Raw genomic sequence first — 17,798 nt, forward strand, 5'->3', positions numbered from 1 at the left:
AAATATATTCATACCGGACTCGATGATATCCCACAAAAGCAATAAGTAATTTTCCGATTTGCGATGAAAATGAAAATAATTAAGCAGTTGACACCTTCATATTTTACAAATTGAATTACAATAATGTAAGAGTATAGCTATTGTACTACTAGCTTAAACTCTTCCATGTTGGTTCCACAAACAAGACGAAGAACAACATTTATCAACAGTTAAAGTGAACTTTGCATGTAATCATGTAAATACCCATGTAAATGGTGGGTGATCTGAGTAACCATATGAACAAATAACGTTCACCCTCCCGATCAACTGAGAAACTGGTATACTGGATGAAGAAACACATGGCATCGCATAATTGATTGGTTAAATCGGAATTATCATAGTGAGGCTTACAGGTGAGGTGGCTTTTTCTTCCAGGAAATGGTCCCTCGCAATATTTGCCTCTTCAGGGAGACCATCTCTTGAAAGTGACCTTTTCTTTTCTTCCGGGAAATAGTCAGACTCGCAATCCACCGGTACCAACTAGTGAGTGTGGCACATGACCTGTGGTTCTGCATTTGCTTGTTCTCACATCATGAGAATCTGACATCAGTCCTATTGTCATGGCTTGTATTGTCATGGCGCAGACATGACGCTGATTGATGACGGGTCATCTACAAAAGCAGAAGGCTTTAGACTATCCATAAGGACTGGACAAAAAGTATCTTCTACCCAAAAAGTACATGATGGGATCCCACTGATAACAAACCTAAAACAGTTTACCGAGAGATGTTGCTCTACCCATCCAAATTATCATATCATTTATTGGCAAGAAAATAGCATCCATGTACCTGTGTTGTCAGTCTTATGTTTATGGCAGGCAAAAGGTCTCCATCATGTTAGAACCATCGCCCCCCTTTCTTGACAGATTTCAGCTCCATCACTAATCGTTCCCGCTGGGCCTCTACTTCTGCATACTCTAGGCTCATATTGAGTAACCGCTCCTTCATATCTCTTAGATCTCCTTCCAGCTGCAAAATCCTGTCCCCGCCAGCAGATTGCTCCTCGGCAATGGGACTGTACAAGAAAATTATAAAATATGTGAAAATTCTGATCTTCTGAATATAGACAGCTGAAAATTAACAAATCAGCAATAAAAGATGATTTGCTATGATGTACGGGAGTCCTCTATAATTTTCCCTATAAAAAGATTTGCTAGGAGATGTGTCCTCTGCCATCATATACCTACAGTATGGACAATCCCTCAAGCCAATAAAATGAAATGATTTTCCACAAACAGTGGTAACCAACAGATTTCAAGGTTCTGTTAATACCAGTGTACAATCTAGCTTCAAGACATGATATTAAGCTTAAACACCGGTTCTCCAGCTAGTGATGTGTATAAAGTCATACCTAGTCAATTCACATGGTCCCAGTTCATATGAAGGAGCAGTTAAGATAGAGAAAGAGCTAAGAATATACTGCAATGCATAACAGATTGTAGAAGCTATTTCCTCGCCCGACTAATAAGCAATTGCATTCTGCAGTGCAAATAGTCAATTTTTTATTTAAAATTACATGGATATTTATATTACATTACAAGGAAAAAAAGAACTTTTGGGAGGGCTGTCACTTGTCAATGCTTGCTTAGACTGACTACCCATAACAAAAGAAAAGTGTAATAGCACGTATAACCATTCTATGCATAATGCTAACATTTAGGTTCAGGCTTCAGAGTGCAAGGGATACCTCTTTTGTTGAGCCCTGTACGTCCTATTTTCCTCCAAAGCCTCTGCAAGCTTAGTTTCCAGTATTTGAATCTTTGACTGAATATCTGTAGAATCTCCAATCTCCTGAAAATACAAGGAAATGCAAGGGGATGCCAAGACATTAGGAACATCAATGCGGTGATTTTCTTTAATCATCACAATAAGTACTGTATATAGCTAACCTGCTTTCTAGTGAGATCCTCAATTTCCTGCTCAAGGGATTGTATCTTCCTCTGGTATTCGCTATTTGATCTTCTGATCCTACTAAGTTCGTTCTTTAACTCTGCTTCATGTACATGTGATGCTTCCGATGCTGATCGATCACTCTCCAATCTCACAAGCTTTGCTTGCATAGATATTCTGCTTCGTTTTTCTTCTTCACCATTGTCCAAAGTCTCTTGCATCTCAGAAACTTTATCTGTTAGCATCGCTTTCTGTGCCTTCAGTTCTTCACATTCCTCAGTCACAGACTCTAGCAGCGCCTTTAATTTTCCCTTTTCAAACTTAGCCTCGTCAAGGGAGCTTCTAAGTTTGGAAACTTCATCTTGAAGACTTGTTATTTTCTGGACCTGAAGTTTCAGGCCAGATATTTCTTCCATCATTTGCTGTCTCTCATAGTCACTGGCTTTAAGCTTTAACTCTAGTTCACCAGAAGACTTCCGTAACTCGTCTTCATTGGATTTAGCAGTTTCCATCAACTTCTTCATATGTTCTGCATCTGCTGTCAACATTTCCTCACTCTGTTTGGATGCATTAAGAGAATCAACCAAACCTTTAATCTTGCTTTTGGACTCCTTGCGAAGGTCCTCCAGTTGAGACTCATAATGTCTCAACTGCGCACTGACATTTTCGAAATTAGCCTCAAGTTTGGCCTTTTCAGCTCGCAGGACAGAGACCTCCCGGATGGCATCTACTGTGGCATTTTCTCTCTCCTTGTGTGTGGAGGAGACCTGTGCAGTGAGGCTCACGACCTCCCTCTCAAGATTCTCTACCTCAAGAGTCTTTTCTTTCTCGATCTTATTTAACATGAAATGAGCACGGTTTATCTTTTCTTCTTGCTCTGTGTGCTCCTGGAATATACTCTCCAGTTCTGACAGCAATGATTGCTCTTTGGAAGATATGTCCTTCTGAAGAGAAGAAAGCTTTGCTTCTAGGAACTCAACTGTTTTACAAAAATCAAGGATCCTTTTTTTAGAGTTATCCAATTCCTGCTCTTGTTGCATAAAACGGCCATGCAATTCCAACTTCTGCTTCTTGAGATCTGCAGTCAGATTTTGAAGGGAACTGCACTCTTCAATAAGGTTCTCAACTGTAGATTGCAGATTAGAATTAGATCTTCTCAGAACTTCTGAATCGTCCTGTGCTTCCGACAGTTTTCTTTGCGTTTCTTGCTGTTTTTGTTTAAACTCAACCCTTTGAGTATCCATCTCTACTTGTTGTCGCTCTACTTTATCTTTGAGACTGATGACAAGGGATTTTGAGTCGTGCATCTGCAGCTCACTTGACTCCTTTTCATTTGTAATGTAAGATAATTGGGCTTCCAGTCCAGATATGCGTTCTGATAACTCTATATTTTCCTGTTCAAGCTCTGATATATGTAACTCTAGTTCTGCTTTGCAGCTCTCGAGTTCATTTATCTTTCTTTCAAGAACCTTATTAGCAGACACATGGGAATCTATGCTGCTAGAAAGCACCAAAATGTCTTGTTGCAATTCATCCAAGCATTTGGAAGTGATGCTACTTTCTTTAACTGATGCTGCCAAGCGTTCCTCTAACAGACTCTTCTCTGCCTGAATTTCAGACATCAAATTTTCCGTTTCGACTTTGTAGCGCCGCAAGTCATCATTTTCTTGCTGTTGTAGCTGGACTCTAGTCTTCAGTATATCTGTCTCAGATTCATTGTCCTCTAGATCTTCTCTAAATTGGTATCCTCTCGCACCACCAGTTTCACCACCTTCCAAGCCTTCAAGCTCCTCTCTCAGCTTAGATAACTCAAGATTTTTTTGTTCTAGTTCTTCTTGGCTTTTTCGGAACTTCTCTTCTAGCTCAAAGCCTTGAGACCTAAAACGTAGCAGCTTCAGCTCAAGGTCAGCACACTTCCTCTTTAACTCTTTGGCATTAGACACTGATGACTCGGTAAAACTGCCGTCATGCATCATTTCCTTATTTCTAAGTTCCTCTTCCAGTTCATATATTTGTGATGTAAGCTTTTCAATTTGCAATTCACTGTTGTTTGAAACACGAGAATCCTGCCCTTTCCCCACACTGCTTTCTTTCAGCTTATATATAAGCTCCAGATTTTCATCTGTTAGTTCAGAACAATCTTTCTCAAGTTCTTGTATTTTTACCCTTAGAGTTTCATTTTCTTTCTCCAATTCAAGATAAACGGTATCAGAACCTGCGGCACCTGCATTTTCAATACTGAGAAGGCGATCTAGTTTCTGCCTCAAAGTATTAATTTCATCTTCTTTCATTGACAGTTTCCTAGCCCATTCTGTGTCTTCTTTGACTAACAACCCATTCTTCAATACATCTGTATTAGTGACATCCTTGGCCTCAGAAATTTTAGATATCTCCGCTCTCTGTTCTTCTATGGTCTCTTCCAGTTCCTGAAGAATAGAAACAAGCTCTATATTTGCCTCTTGAGTGCTCTTCAGCTGTACCTGTAAGGTTGCATTTGATTCTTTCAGAAACTTCATCTCGTCTTCTACTTCCTTCTCCATGTTGATCCAGTCCCCACGTTTGGGGGTTACAGATTTTATTTGTCGTCTGCTTAACTCTGGCCGAAATGACTCTTGCCGAGATGACTCTTGCCGTGATGACTTCAATTCTTCAATTTCATGTCTGTACGAATCCCGCTCAGCATGTGCAGCAGACAGTTCAAGTGCTAGCTCAGTCTGTTGCTTTGATTTCTCAGAGCATTCCCTCTTCAGCGCCTCTAGATCAGCCTTCAATTTGCGAGAATGTCGTTCCCACATTTTTGCCTCATCACGGAGTTCTTCAATTGTTTCTTCAGCAGCTTCAAGAAGATCTTTAGATGAATCAGTTGTCCCCAAAGATGACTGAGCAATCCCATTTGAAAAGGATTTTGGAGTATTTCCTTGCAGCGTGTTTGGACCTGAAGCCCGGGAACTGAAAGATGAATTGTTTGATCTCAATCCTTCATCACCACGGCCAGCGCTAACATAGGAACTACCTGAATCCTGCCTTCCGACATACAATCCACCATTAGTGTTGTCTATCGGAGACAAATTTGTTCTATCTTGGGTACTATCTCCAGAATTGGAGCTCCGGTGAGACCCTGAAGCTGAGAAACTCATTTCCTGAAGGGAAAAAAGGAGACACCCATTATTTACACATAATACTCTGACAGGGCATTACATAAAAAAAATCATGATTGTGAATTTAAACAAATAAAATACAATTTATATACATGTGGAGCCACAGCTTGATGCAAGACTAATGAGTACTTAAAAGAAACAATGCTAGAAAGATCAAAAATAAACTTAAGACATAATGCGATGATCAAGGGCAAATAGGCAAATGAACATTTGAAGTCTGCTATTAGCTGCAGAAAAGAGAAGATTCATGGATTGGAAGTATGTAACTGCTGTTGGAACATGGGGTGTTTACTTCCAACTATCCTAGAGTAGTTAGACTGCAAACAGATGGAACAACAGCATGGAAAAGAGAAGAACTTGGATCTGTAATCGAATATTCTTGTGATATTTAACCAGTTATACTGACAATAAGAGACATATTTCTCGATATCTGTAGGCACCAGAAACAGTCAAATGACAAGCTAGCTTGACTTTCCTGAAGAGTGGTATCATCAGTGTGGGAAGATGTGTCTAAATGATCAAGAATCAAGTTATTATTACTAAAATAAAATTCAAAAGGTGCAAATAAATTAATAGAAACATAACTCAAAGCATGCATTGCACGCTCGTTAAAGGAAACACTGTTCTGAAAAAATGAACTTAGGATGGAGAGCATTGTTCTGAATATCAGCATACCCTGTTTCCAGGTTCATCTTGATAAGTGCCCCCTAAAGGAGTTCCTGACGAAGAACGGACACTCCTGTTGGCCGTATTATCAGAGCCATCTGATTTGTTATCCATGTCGTCATTTATTAGACAATGGTCACTGATACGAGGAGGCATGTCCCTTGAAGATCTCACACCACTGTATAGATATGCCAAGGTTATAATAGAGTATCAACACTTGCAGACAGCAAAAATAATGGGAGAGCAATATAAAGAGATTGCAGGGTCTTCAGTGTGAAGTGTGCACATTGGAGCTATAAATGGGAAATAAGGAAAGAGTAAAACTCAAGTTGAATTAGTTACCCCAACTTAGGCTTTGTGCCAAGAGATTGAACCTTAAGCTGCAAACGAGAAGCAACCAATGTCACCATAAGCAGAATAAATGAAAAAGCATAAAAACTAAGAGTTGAGTGAGTTGACACCATTTTCAGGTTACAGGACCATATACACGAGCACCCAAAAAATCTTTAAAAAGGAAACGGTTGCACGGTACTCGCTTACCTGCAAAACTGTTCCCGAGTTGCATCTCTTCAACGGCATAGAGATAGCAGTTGGGTCCGCCAAATTCAGAAAGTTGGACAGGTTTAGGAAAATTTCGCCAAGAATACCAGTTCTTATTGATCCCTGCAACAAGGGATTGAATTGTTCAGCAAAACAAATACTAGTCCACAAATATCCATACATCCATACCAGTGAGATTGAAAAACAAAGGTGGCTAGATAGAACACGGTAGTACGCTATGAATACTCATACGTACCACAGAAACAACAATCTTGTATTGGCACTCATCAAACTCTTTTGACACTGCGTCTCGAGAAAACCATATCGGTTCTGATATGGAATCGGGCCATTGGCAGATTCCACTGCGGGCAGCCGCTTTACTGGATTTGGCGATGGTTTTCCCGGTATCCACGGAGACTATCGAAAGGAACATCCTGTCCGATACTGCAGGGACCTGTAGAATACAAGTCAGATCAATCAGAGTCGTCGAAAAAACAGTAAATACACCTAGCGCGTGTACCACAGGAAATAAGCCTGGCACCCTGAGCATACTGAAACTGAAGTTGAATGCTGTTTCCGACAAAAAATAAAAATCGTAAGACAGGTTCACTGGCATTTCTTCCAGAAACCTGCCCTTAGAGAAATGGAACACCATGCTGCAGTAATCTACTCCTATCTATTAATAGGAGATTCTCAGAATAACTGTGAAACACCAACCAGAAAGGAGAATACCGTGCTTTTTATTCTTCTAGAAAGACTAGAAAGAGGCAATTGCCAGTGGAAAGTTGCCCGTGCAGCGCTGGTTTGATCTGTGACATGGTGGTCCAATTCCAAATGTCACACGCGCGCGCACACACACACACACACACACACAGGTAGGCTTGGATTGGGGGATCATCATAATGGCCAGATCACGCAGCAACCATTAAACACAGGTTACTAGTAGTGGCTAGGTTAGGTCAGGTGTGTGACACAGCTAGCTAGCTAGAAATGAAATCTCTACATAGGCGGGCGTAGTATGGTGAGTATGGTTTGATCTAGCTAAATAGTAGTCGTAGATCAAGCAGAGGAGCAACGCGGCGATTGGCAGTTCCGGAACGCGCGCGCGATCTCCCCAATGCCGCCACCGCCGCTCGAATCGACAGCGGGCGGAGGTGCTAGTGGTAGTAAGCTAAGGGGGCGAGGGGGGGAATCTGGGCGGGTGACGGACGGGCGGGCTCACCATGACGGCGCGGAAGCTGGAGAACCTGAACTCGAAGCGCTCGCCGACGCTCCGGTCCGAGGAGCGGTGGCGGTGGAGCTTGAACATCCCGCCCGCCGCGCTGACGACCCCCGGCCGAGGCCGAAACCGGTCGTCGATACGGCAGGTGGCGCTGTGCGTAGGACCACCCGGAGCAGATTCGGCGGGAGCTCCTCCTCCTCCTCCTCCAACTCCTGGTACTGCTACCTGCTGGCTAGTGTGCTCCCGGGCGGTACCGGAGCAGCAGGGGGACGGAAATCATTGCGCCGCGCCGCGGAGGAGGAGGGGGGAGAGAGAGGGGGGAAGGAGGAGGAAAAGGGGAATCTTAATTAGGGAGCCGGCGGAACTGCACAAAAAGAAAAAGATCCGAGCCGAGCGCGTTAATCAGATGTTGCGAGATTTCTAAGGCGACTCTGCTTGTCCATTTCCATTTGCTCCACCGGACGACGGTGAGAAGCGATTAAAAGACAGCAATAGAATAATGGAGGAGGAGAGGTAGGGTGGTTGACCGGTGGGGCCTCTTCACTTTCTCTCCCGGCATAGTGCTGCCCGCCTACCCGGCCCCGGCCCCGGCCCCGGCCGGCTATTCTCTCCTCTTCTCCCCTCCAGCACACTGCGGCTGGCTTTGCGTTTTTACACACTCTCTCTCACTCTGCTAATTACCGCTGCTAGTGCTAACAGAAGTAACATGGATTTGGATGAGGGTTTCTTTAGACCCGAATATCCAGCAAACGTCAGACTTTCAAGCATGGCAAATCCAACGCTTTTATGGCAAATTATGTTTGCTGAGGATGTCAAATTTAGTTAGCCAGTAGTATGGTAAATTTGCCTCGGTCTGTTTAATTTGATAGGAAGTTGTCGTTCTTCCAAAATAAATTTGTCATCATCACGTCAATATAAATTGCCATGAAAATGCCACCAAAGTCTTATTTCTCCTACATTCATCGATGGCGCGTCGTGAGCAATCCTCGTTGTCTCTCCGTCTCAACAAAGCAAATTTTTAAACCCAAGAACTTGTAGAAACAATGGCCAATAAATCGTCGATTTAGACTAGAAGGCGTCGATAGCTGTGGTCCACATAGCAAGCCGCATATATAGAAGATAATGTTGATAAGGACCCGCGGAACCCTTTAGTTTCGACCAAATGAAGTTGAGGAACACAAATCTCACACGTTCCTCGATGAGGCGAATGCTAAACCACCCTTAATCGATTGAACTTGGAGCCGGAGGACTTAGATGCACAACCACGTTGTCCGCCGCATAGGACGGCGCTACCAAGACAACCCTGAAAACAAAAAAAGCCAGACCAAAGAATCAGATCGAAGGACACATCATCCTCACACACCTCTCGACGATGCGAAAAAGAATCGTCGGACCGTGGACGGGCGGGGAATACGTTATTCCACGTCGGCGGCGGGGTATCATCGTCTCATCACGGTTGTTTGAAGACAATACCTAACTTTATTTCTAGCCCTACCACCATCAGAGTGAAGCCATGGGTTCCCGCCCTCTCCTGTGACGGGGCCGACAAACGAAGTTAAAGTGGGTTTGCGGTCCTGATGGGTTGGATCAACAATCATTCCAAATTCCCAATGAAAAACCTTTGAATCAAAGGGGCCCTTAAAGTGGGCCTTGTAAAAATGCGACTACTGCTACTTAGTCAATTAAAGATATCAATTGACAATTATATTAAGAAGTTCTTTTTGCGGGTACTAGTAAATGCGTAGGTGCAATGCACGTTAATATTTAGGTAATATATAAATTACATGTGGATATTAGGTATGCTATTATTTATGTATTAATTCTATGATTAGTGCAATATTTGGCATGATATTAATTGCATGTTAAATACGTTGAACGCTCGCCATTAGAGCAATCTAGGTCGTTGGATTGACTTAGTTTGATGGCTGAGATCAGTTGGATCTGCCCCTTTGGTTCTTTTTATATTGTATAGATATAGATATAGATTAATTCTGTGATTAGTGCAATATTTGGCATGATATTAATTGTATGTTAAACACGTTGAACGCTCGCCATTAGAGCAGTCTAGGTCGTTGGATTGACTTAGTTTGATGGCCGCAATCAGTTAGATCTGCCTCCAAGATATAGATATAGATATAGATATTATTAAAATGTTTTACTTGCAGCAATTGCGATGCACCTCAACTAAAAACGAATTGCAACGCACCTGATATTTAGGCTTAGGAACTTGATGTGTTTGAGCCATTGGTTGTGTGGTGTGACTCTGTCTATGCACAACACGTAGTAGTAAAATCTGTGACTGCTGCCGTGTGTACGTACCCTTCAGAAAATAAATACGTGTGTACGTACGCACTACCCACGCCCGCATGGTGCGAGGATGAGGACGGGGGGTTGGTGAGCGGGCCTGCATGCGTGGCGTGACGTTAACTTGTTTTTTCATCATCATAGTACTCCCTCCGTTCCAAATTACTCCCTCCGTTCCTAAATATTTGTTTTTTTGAGGTTTCAAATAGTGATTACATACAGAATAAAATAAGTGAATCTACACTTTAAAATATGTCTATATACATCTGTATGTGGTGATCATTTGAAATCTACAAATATTTAGAAACGGAGGGAGTACTTGTCGCAGAAATGGATATATTTAGAACTAAAATACAATTAGATACATTCATACCTGCGACAAGTAATTCGGAACGGAGGAAGTATTATTTTGATGGGAAAACTTGTTTTTTCTTTCAAGTACAGATAGAAATGGCGTAACGTTAAGTGGATCGTTCGCTAATGCAGTGGATATGATGAACGGCAGGCAAATAGCAGTCCTGGACGCTGGAGGAACAGATGGAACTCTGCGCTCCCAAGGAATCACCTGGCCGGCTCCGTGATGTTTTTTTGTTTTGTCCCGTGCGTCTGTACTGCATGTCTCGACGTGCGGTTTAGGAGGTTGTCGTTTGTGCTGTCTGTCTGGCTCTCTACCGTCCACACCGCACACCACCACCGCCTGCCGGCGCTTGTTAATCAATCCCCTAACTAAGTGGTTGATTAAATATTCTCTTTGTAAATAAATATAAAAATGTTTAGATCACTATTTTAATAATTTAAATATTTTTATATTTCTTTATAGAGAGAATACAAATTAATTAGCATGCGCGAGTAATAACCTCAGCTCATACTGCCAACTGCCAAGTGTGGCAAACCTTTTTTCGCTGTCGCGTGATTATCCTCGATCTCTCCTTGGTGTGTGCGTTGCAGCTGCCCCGTAGTATTATTCCTTCCGTTTTAAAATAGATGACTCAACTTTAACGGAGGGATTAGAGCAACTCCAATGGGGCAACCCAAACGGACGGCGCATTTGTTCGGTTTTTGTCCGTTTGGTCGGCCGGCCGCCCGATGTCCGCCCAGTTTTGCATTTGGGTCGGTAATGCGCCCAACGCGCCGACCCATTTCATGTCCGCATTCAACTTTTGAATTAAAAAAGGCCCGCGGCTGGTCATGCCAGCGGCCATGTCTCATGTCGGCACCATGCCAGCACCGGCATACAATGCCGGCTTCAGAAAATACCACAGTTCCTGCTGGCGCACTCGCTCGCCAGCCGGCCGGCACACATGCCAGCACGCAAAAAATGGTGGGACTTGGAGTTCGACCACGCCACCGCGGCTCCCGTGGTCATGCCGGCACACCTGCCGGCATACAAAAAGATGGCCCTCGACGCCATAGATCAGTCGTCCTGGAACTTGAGCATGTCGGCCTGCATCTTCTCGAACCACGGCCTTTTCCTTGGCGACAAGGCGTTGAGATCCACCTTCATGATCTCCACCCCGGTCATCATGCTTGCAAGAGCCACTTCTTTCGCCTTTGTCTTGGCGTTGGCGGTCTCGATCTCTAGCATCTTCGCTTGCTTCTCGGCCTCGAACTCGAACATCTTGGCTTGCTTCTCGGTGTCAAGGTCAAGCCTCCTCCTTTGGATCTTCATGAAAGCGCTCATTTGCTCTTCTTTGAAACGCCGGCGCTCCCTCGTTACAGCGGCGACGCGGGCGTTGGTGAACTCCTGCCGCGCGGCGGCGGCCTGCGCAGCGGCCTCATCCCTCGCGTCCGCGGCGTACCTCCGGCCCTTCCTCTTGGCCGACTCCCTTGCCCGCTGTTCGGGCGTCAGCGCCTTCTTTGGCTTGGTCGCCGCGGCGGTCTTGCGCGGGGCACGAGGCTTGCCTTTCTCGGAGGGGGCGACGACGCCGGACGAGGCGAGGAAGGCGAGGCCGGCGGCGGCGTCGAGGTCGAGGTCGATGGCGTCCTCCATCGCTGGTTTGGGGGCGAGGAGCGCGCGCTGGCGGGAGCGTTTTTGGGAAAATGGGGGAAATGGTTGTGGCTGGTACCGACAGGCGGGCCCGGGGAGAGGAGTAGGCGCGCGCGTCCGTCTCGTGTCCGCGCCGACGCAAATCCGGCTCAAAAATGGGCCTGAAATGGGTCGCCCGCGGATGAAAAACGAACGCACGTCCGTTTGGGTCGGCGCGTTGGGCCGCCACTTTTGTCCACGCCGACCTAAACGGACGCGGGCGAACGAACATTGGAGTTGCTCTTACTTAGTAAAAATAGGAAATCTCTTCCTTTTCCTCCCCTTCCTTCTTTTGTCCCGATCAACAATTTTTTTCAGGCTTTTTTTACACATAATTTTTTCAGGCTCCTAATTCAGTTTTCACAACAAAGAACGGCTGTGGTGGCGGATCAAATCAAAATCGCAGGGCATGCACGTGTACGAAGCAAGCATGCAGCCAAGTGCACGTGTACGTGCTTGTTTTTGTTGTTAGGGGAAAAGACAATGTGTACTAGCACGGGCGGACCACTGTTTACTTTATCAACATAATATTATATACGTACTTATATACACACATAGAGTACGTACGCATGCTGCAGAAATACCAGTATCTACTACTTTTCTTTATGGTCGACCGGTTCGGTTGGAGCCTTTATGCTTTTGCAAAAGGCTAGCTTCTTTATTTCTCTCCTGTACGACGAATGAAATTCTGGGCCTGCCCGCCTCCATCGCTTTTCATCACGGTGTACATGCATGCATATGATTAAGCTAGCTGCTTCCATCGATTTAAATTTAATTTGATTGATCAGTTAGCTAGGCGCGTCCCTTCCTTTTGGCGACAGGCTAATTACTTACTGCGTGGTCTTTTGAAGATGATTGATAGTTTGTGAGATGATGATGGTCTGATGATGATCAGGACGATCAGCTGATAAGCAAGTCGTCGTTAGCGGGCGGGCGAGGTCTATAATGCATGGCTGAGATGTGAGATGGCGCGCGCAGACATCCGTCCACATGCGTTTGCCGCTCAATTTCCTCTTGAGCTGCCCAGCTGCTGTTGGAGTGTCCCCGTCAGCCAACACAAGCGTACGTCCGTTAACCCATCCATGATACTATATCCGGAGTTGCTGCGGTTTCGGTATGTATGATCCACGTGCCCAGCTCGATCGACCGCACCGCTTGACATCGTCCATCAACTATGCAGGAAAGATCGGTCGAGAGTGCAATAAATTAGTTCAGTCAGTTAGTGTAGATGCATGTGATTAGCTCAGGCATCGCCATCCATGTCTACAAATTGTGGCAAGTTTTGGGTGTCTGTATATACTAGTGGCGAGGCTTTGCTTGGTTGGGTTGCCATGTGGCTTCGTCAAGTCACAGACTGATAGATACATTACATAGATTGCGCATGCACTAGTGAAGGCGTGCAGCTGAACCATGCAGGATGCGTTGGCGTTGCGTACAATGATAGTACTAGCTACCACTCGATTATTCTCATACAAGTACGCAATACTATAGACCGAACAGTACGCCAAAAGCAACAACGTATTGTTTTTTATTAATCAGAAGAGCAAAGAGAGAAAAATCCAATAAAAACAACAAGTCCTTCTATAAAACCAATACTGTCATTCGGTGGGCCCAAGGGCAACCAGAGCCACGTTAGTAATTGTGGCCCATCCAGAGAAAAAGATGGCGAAACAAAAAGGAAACGACGCCTGAGAGATTCGAACTCTCGCGGGGAAACCCCATGTACTTAGCAGGCACACGCCTTAACCACTCGGCCAAAGCGTCGCTTGATGACCTTTCTCCGAATGGAATGCTCTCATACACACGCAACGATGCAAAGCACATAAAGAGGGAGAGAGAGAGATATAGGTTGGTTGGAGGAAGCATGCACACCAGATGCCAACATCTGAAACCCAATGTCGCGAGTACTCCTACTTTCCTAACTTTTATTGCAAATTTTTGTAGGTAGCTTCCCAAGTTGACTGCTTGGTGTCCAGCTTTCCTAACAACTTGTTTACCTTTGGGCTTTGGGCAGTACTGTCCCATAAAGCCATATATAACCAGTTCTCTCTCAGGCCACTTGTACAAAACCATGGATTCCAAGCACTACTAGTACTACACTTTTCAAGATTCCAACCTTTGTTAATATAAAATCTTATATCGAACAACTTTGTACTAATCATGTTCATATGCGCCATCGGTCCATATTAGCTCTGGTCCATAATTTGATAAAAATATATCCGTCTTTGAAACCGTTTTGAAGAGCTCAACCATGAGGGAGTCAAATATCCACTCACGGAACTCCACCCTCATTGGCAAACCTCGCTCCCTCTCGAAAGCTCTTCTCTCTTCATGTAATTTTTTTGTTGAGAGTCAAGTTCGGAGTACCAGCTCTATCTGTTTTCGTTTGGTCGCCGGTTGGCTTCATCACATCACCATATCCTCCAGGCCATGACTGCTTGGTAGGGCGGCTTTTCTTTTTCCTCCAGGCCAAGTTGCCAAATCAGAGGCAGTACATCATCATTGTGGAATCTGGGACGAGATGTCATGGAAGCTCCGCCATCCCAAGTGGTGTCGTCCCCGACGACGATGGAGCTGTGTCCGTGGTGAGGGTATCGAGGACCCGATCGTGTTTTCCATCTATGTTTTGGGGTTCTCTTTGTAAAAGTAAGGGACTGTTTGCAGTTTAGGTCTGCTTATGGGTCCTTATTTAATGTGTTGTGTACTACCACTGTTTCAATATTAATGCAGCTTCAGGGTCCTTCTGGACCCTTCTCCTGTTCAAATAAAAAAAATAGAGGGAGTCAAATATATGCAAGTACTTAAAGATGTGCGCTATATTCAAAAGATACACATAGTATTTTAGTGTAGTGTGATACGTCCATTTTGCATCATGCTTTTATATTGATATTTATTGCATTATGGGTTGTTATTACACATTACGTCACAATACTTATGCCTATTCTCACTTATTTTACAAGGTTTACATAAAGAGGGAGAATGCCGACAGCTGGGAGTCTGGGCTGGGAAAGGAGCAAATATTAGAGACATATTCTGCACAGCTCCAAAAGTCCTGAAACTTCACAGAAGACGTTTTCAGAATATATAAAAAATACTCAGCGGAAGAGATTCACCAGGGGGGCACACCCTGCCCACGAGGGTGGGGGGCGCGCCCCCTACCTCGTGGGCCCCCTGGTGGCTCTCTGGTGGCCATCTTCTGCTATATGAAGTCTTTCGATGGAAAAAAAAATAATAAGCCATCTTCTCGGACGAAACTCCGCCGCCACGAGGCGGAACCTTGGCGGAACCAATCTAGGGCTCTGGCGGAGCTGTTCTGCCGGGGAAACTTCCCTCCCGGAGGGGGAAATCATCGCCATCGTCATCACCAACGCTTCTCTCATTGGGAGAGGGCAATCTTCATCTACATCTTCATCAGCACCATCTCCTCTCAAAACCCTAGTTCATCTCTTGTATCAAATTCTTGTCTTCAAGTCCGGGATTGGTGCTAGTAGGTTGCTAGTAGTGTTAATTACTCCTTGTAGTTGATGCTAGTTAGTTTATTTGGTGGAAGATCATATGTTCAGATCTTATATGCATATTAATATTCCTCTGATTATGAACATGTTTATGCTTTGTGAGTAGTTACGTTTGTTCCTGAGGACATAGGAGAAGTCTTGCTATTAGTAGTCATGTGAATTTGGTATTCGTTCGATATTTTGATGAGATGTATGTTGTCTCTCCTCTAGTGGTATTATGTGAACGTCGACTACATGGCACTTCACCATTATTTGGGCCTAGAGGAAGGCATTGAGAAGTAATAAGTAGATGATGGTTTGCTAGAGTGACAGAAGCTTAAACCCTAGTTTATGCGTTACTTCGTAAGGGGCTGATTTGGATCGATATGTTTCATGCTATGGTTAGGTTTATCTTAATACTTTTGTTGTAGTTGCGGATGCTTGCAATAAAGATTAATCATAAGTGAGATGCTTGTCCAAGTAAGAACAGTACCCAAGCACCGGTCCACCCACATACCAAATTATCAAAGTACCAAACGCGAATCATATAAGCGTGATGAAAACTAGCTTGATGATATTCCCATGTGTTCTCGGGAGCGCTTTTCTCTATATAAGAGTTTGTCCAGGCTTGTCCTTTGCTACAAAAAGGATTGGGCCACCTTGCTGCACTTTTTTTACTTTTGTTACTTATTGCTCGTTACAAATTATCCTATCACAAAACTATCTGTTACCACTTGTTTCAGTACTTGCAGAGAATACCTTGTTGGAAACCACTTATTATTTCCTTCTGCTTCTCGTTGGGTTTGACACTCTTACTTATCGAAAGGACTACGATAGATCCCCTATACTTATGGATCATTATAGTGCAATTAGTATTGAACAGGACATAAGAGCATCTCCGATAGCTGGGAAATGCCGTTTGGTACCTAGGTGTATATACATCCGATATAGATCCTGGGTGTATATAAACCCGATATAGAGAAAAAAATAATTATAAAATTCAAAAAAGTTCATAAGTTCTTAAAATAAGGTTGAATTTCTTTTGCAATAGTATATTTTTTGCAAATAAAAAACACCGTTCGTCATGGAAAAATAGTAATTTATTGCTATATACAAATCACTATTTTACCTACTATTTTTCTTAAGTCAACGGTTTTTTTCTTTCGTGGGATTTTTTACGAGTACAATGAAAGGTCAAGTTTATTTTCATTTTTTTTGACTTTTTATCTAATTATTTTTTTCATGTAAAGTGTATATACACAAACCAAACTTTACCGTCCTCCAATAGCTGCCCTATTTTAGGGCACCCGGAGGCAAAAACCCTCTTCAACAGCAGTCTAACCATAATTTTTTTTGCATTTTTATTTGGGCAACCATAAAATGAGGCACCAAGTGCTCCAAATATTAGTCACTTGGGCGGCTGTCGCAAACTCACGTCACGCCCAACCGCAGCCCTTTCGCTCCCGTGCGTGACTGGTTGTGGCGCCGCTGCCCGACTGCTGGCTATTGAATCCAGCAGTGAAGTTCAACTCAATAATTCGTGCTTCAATTTTTGTTTCCTCGTAAGATGGCCGTTGCGTGTTCGGTTCCGCGCGCATCTCAATGAACCTTCTCTCGAGTGACCGTAGTTCTTGTCAGACGTAGCTCACTAGCCGGTCTACCTTTGCTTTCATCAAAGCAACCGAGCGGGCCACCCGTTACATGTACTACCGACCATTGTACAAAGTTATGATGGGTTCCCCACATCTCTTCAAAACAAAATGGCTTGTCCACAACTATCCTCATGTGTGAAGCTTCAACTTCATCACATAACACAATAGGGCAGTGGTCCTATTTTGCAGCCACCAAGTGACGTAGTGACGCAAAGGGAAGCATAGAATTCAAGTTGACCGTCACTGAAGCCCTGTCAAGCCCAACTCGACACAATTGTCGCCCACTCACTCATTTTCTAAAGGTCCAATCAACACCAATGTATTCAAGATCATCAAGTCCACATAGATCCACCGCCTGCCAAAATCCTACCATTTGAGCCACATCTCTCAAATTAGGTCCCATTTGTTGGTCTCTCCGGCACCTCATTAAAATCTCCAATACAAAGCCACGAAAGTGTAGATTCACCCGGTAGTCAAGCCATCGTGTCACAGATCTGCTGTCAAAGGCTTCTGTTAGCCTCGCCACAGAAGCATGTTCACCTCCATTCTTCCTTCCCTTCTTTGGACACAACCGCATCAGTATTGTATTTTGAAAAACTCTTGACCCGTAAATTAACTCAATCCCGCCACTTCTACCCCGACTACCCAGAGCAAAACCATCATCAAAACCAAACGTCACCGTTAAGCCCTCTACTCTCTGTTTTGACAATTGCGCTGGTCCACAAATAACATTTTTTATAAGGGACAGTCCACAAATACTCCCTCCGTTCCGAATTACTTGTCGCATGTATGGATGTATCTAGATGTA

The 17,798-nt window shown here is 44.0% G+C and overlaps 1 protein-coding gene and 1 non-coding gene across 2 annotated transcripts; both read right to left on the reverse strand.

The window, feature by feature from the left end:
- Window positions 1–42: 42 nt before the first annotated feature.
- On the reverse strand, window positions 43–7,963 carry LOC125511499 (uncharacterized). Its single transcript, XM_048676883.2, has 9 exons — window positions 7,515–7,963; window positions 6,549–6,746; window positions 6,293–6,415; window positions 6,095–6,132; window positions 5,762–5,930; window positions 1,928–5,068; window positions 1,726–1,829; window positions 828–1,053; window positions 43–650 (listed from the first exon to the last, which is right to left on the reverse strand). Exons 1-8 carry the CDS (start codon window positions 7,599–7,601, stop codon window positions 876–878), a joined length of 4,038 nt encoding a protein of 1,345 aa, XP_048532840.2. The 5' UTR covers window positions 7,602–7,963; the 3' UTR covers window positions 43–650; window positions 828–875.
- A 5,563-nt stretch (window positions 7,964–13,526) lies between these two features.
- TRNAS-GCU (transfer RNA serine (anticodon GCU)) lies at window positions 13,527–13,608 on the reverse strand. Its single transcript has one exon. It is a non-coding gene; the product is annotated as a tRNA-Ser (tRNA).
- Window positions 13,609–17,798: the final 4,190 nt, after the last annotated feature.

Source organism: Triticum urartu, chromosome 5A (genome assembly GCF_056163025.1).
Source record: "Triticum urartu cultivar PI428250 chromosome 5A, HENAU_Tu73, whole genome shotgun sequence".
In the NCBI taxonomy this organism is placed as follows: domain Eukaryota; kingdom Viridiplantae; phylum Streptophyta; class Magnoliopsida; order Poales; family Poaceae; genus Triticum; species Triticum urartu.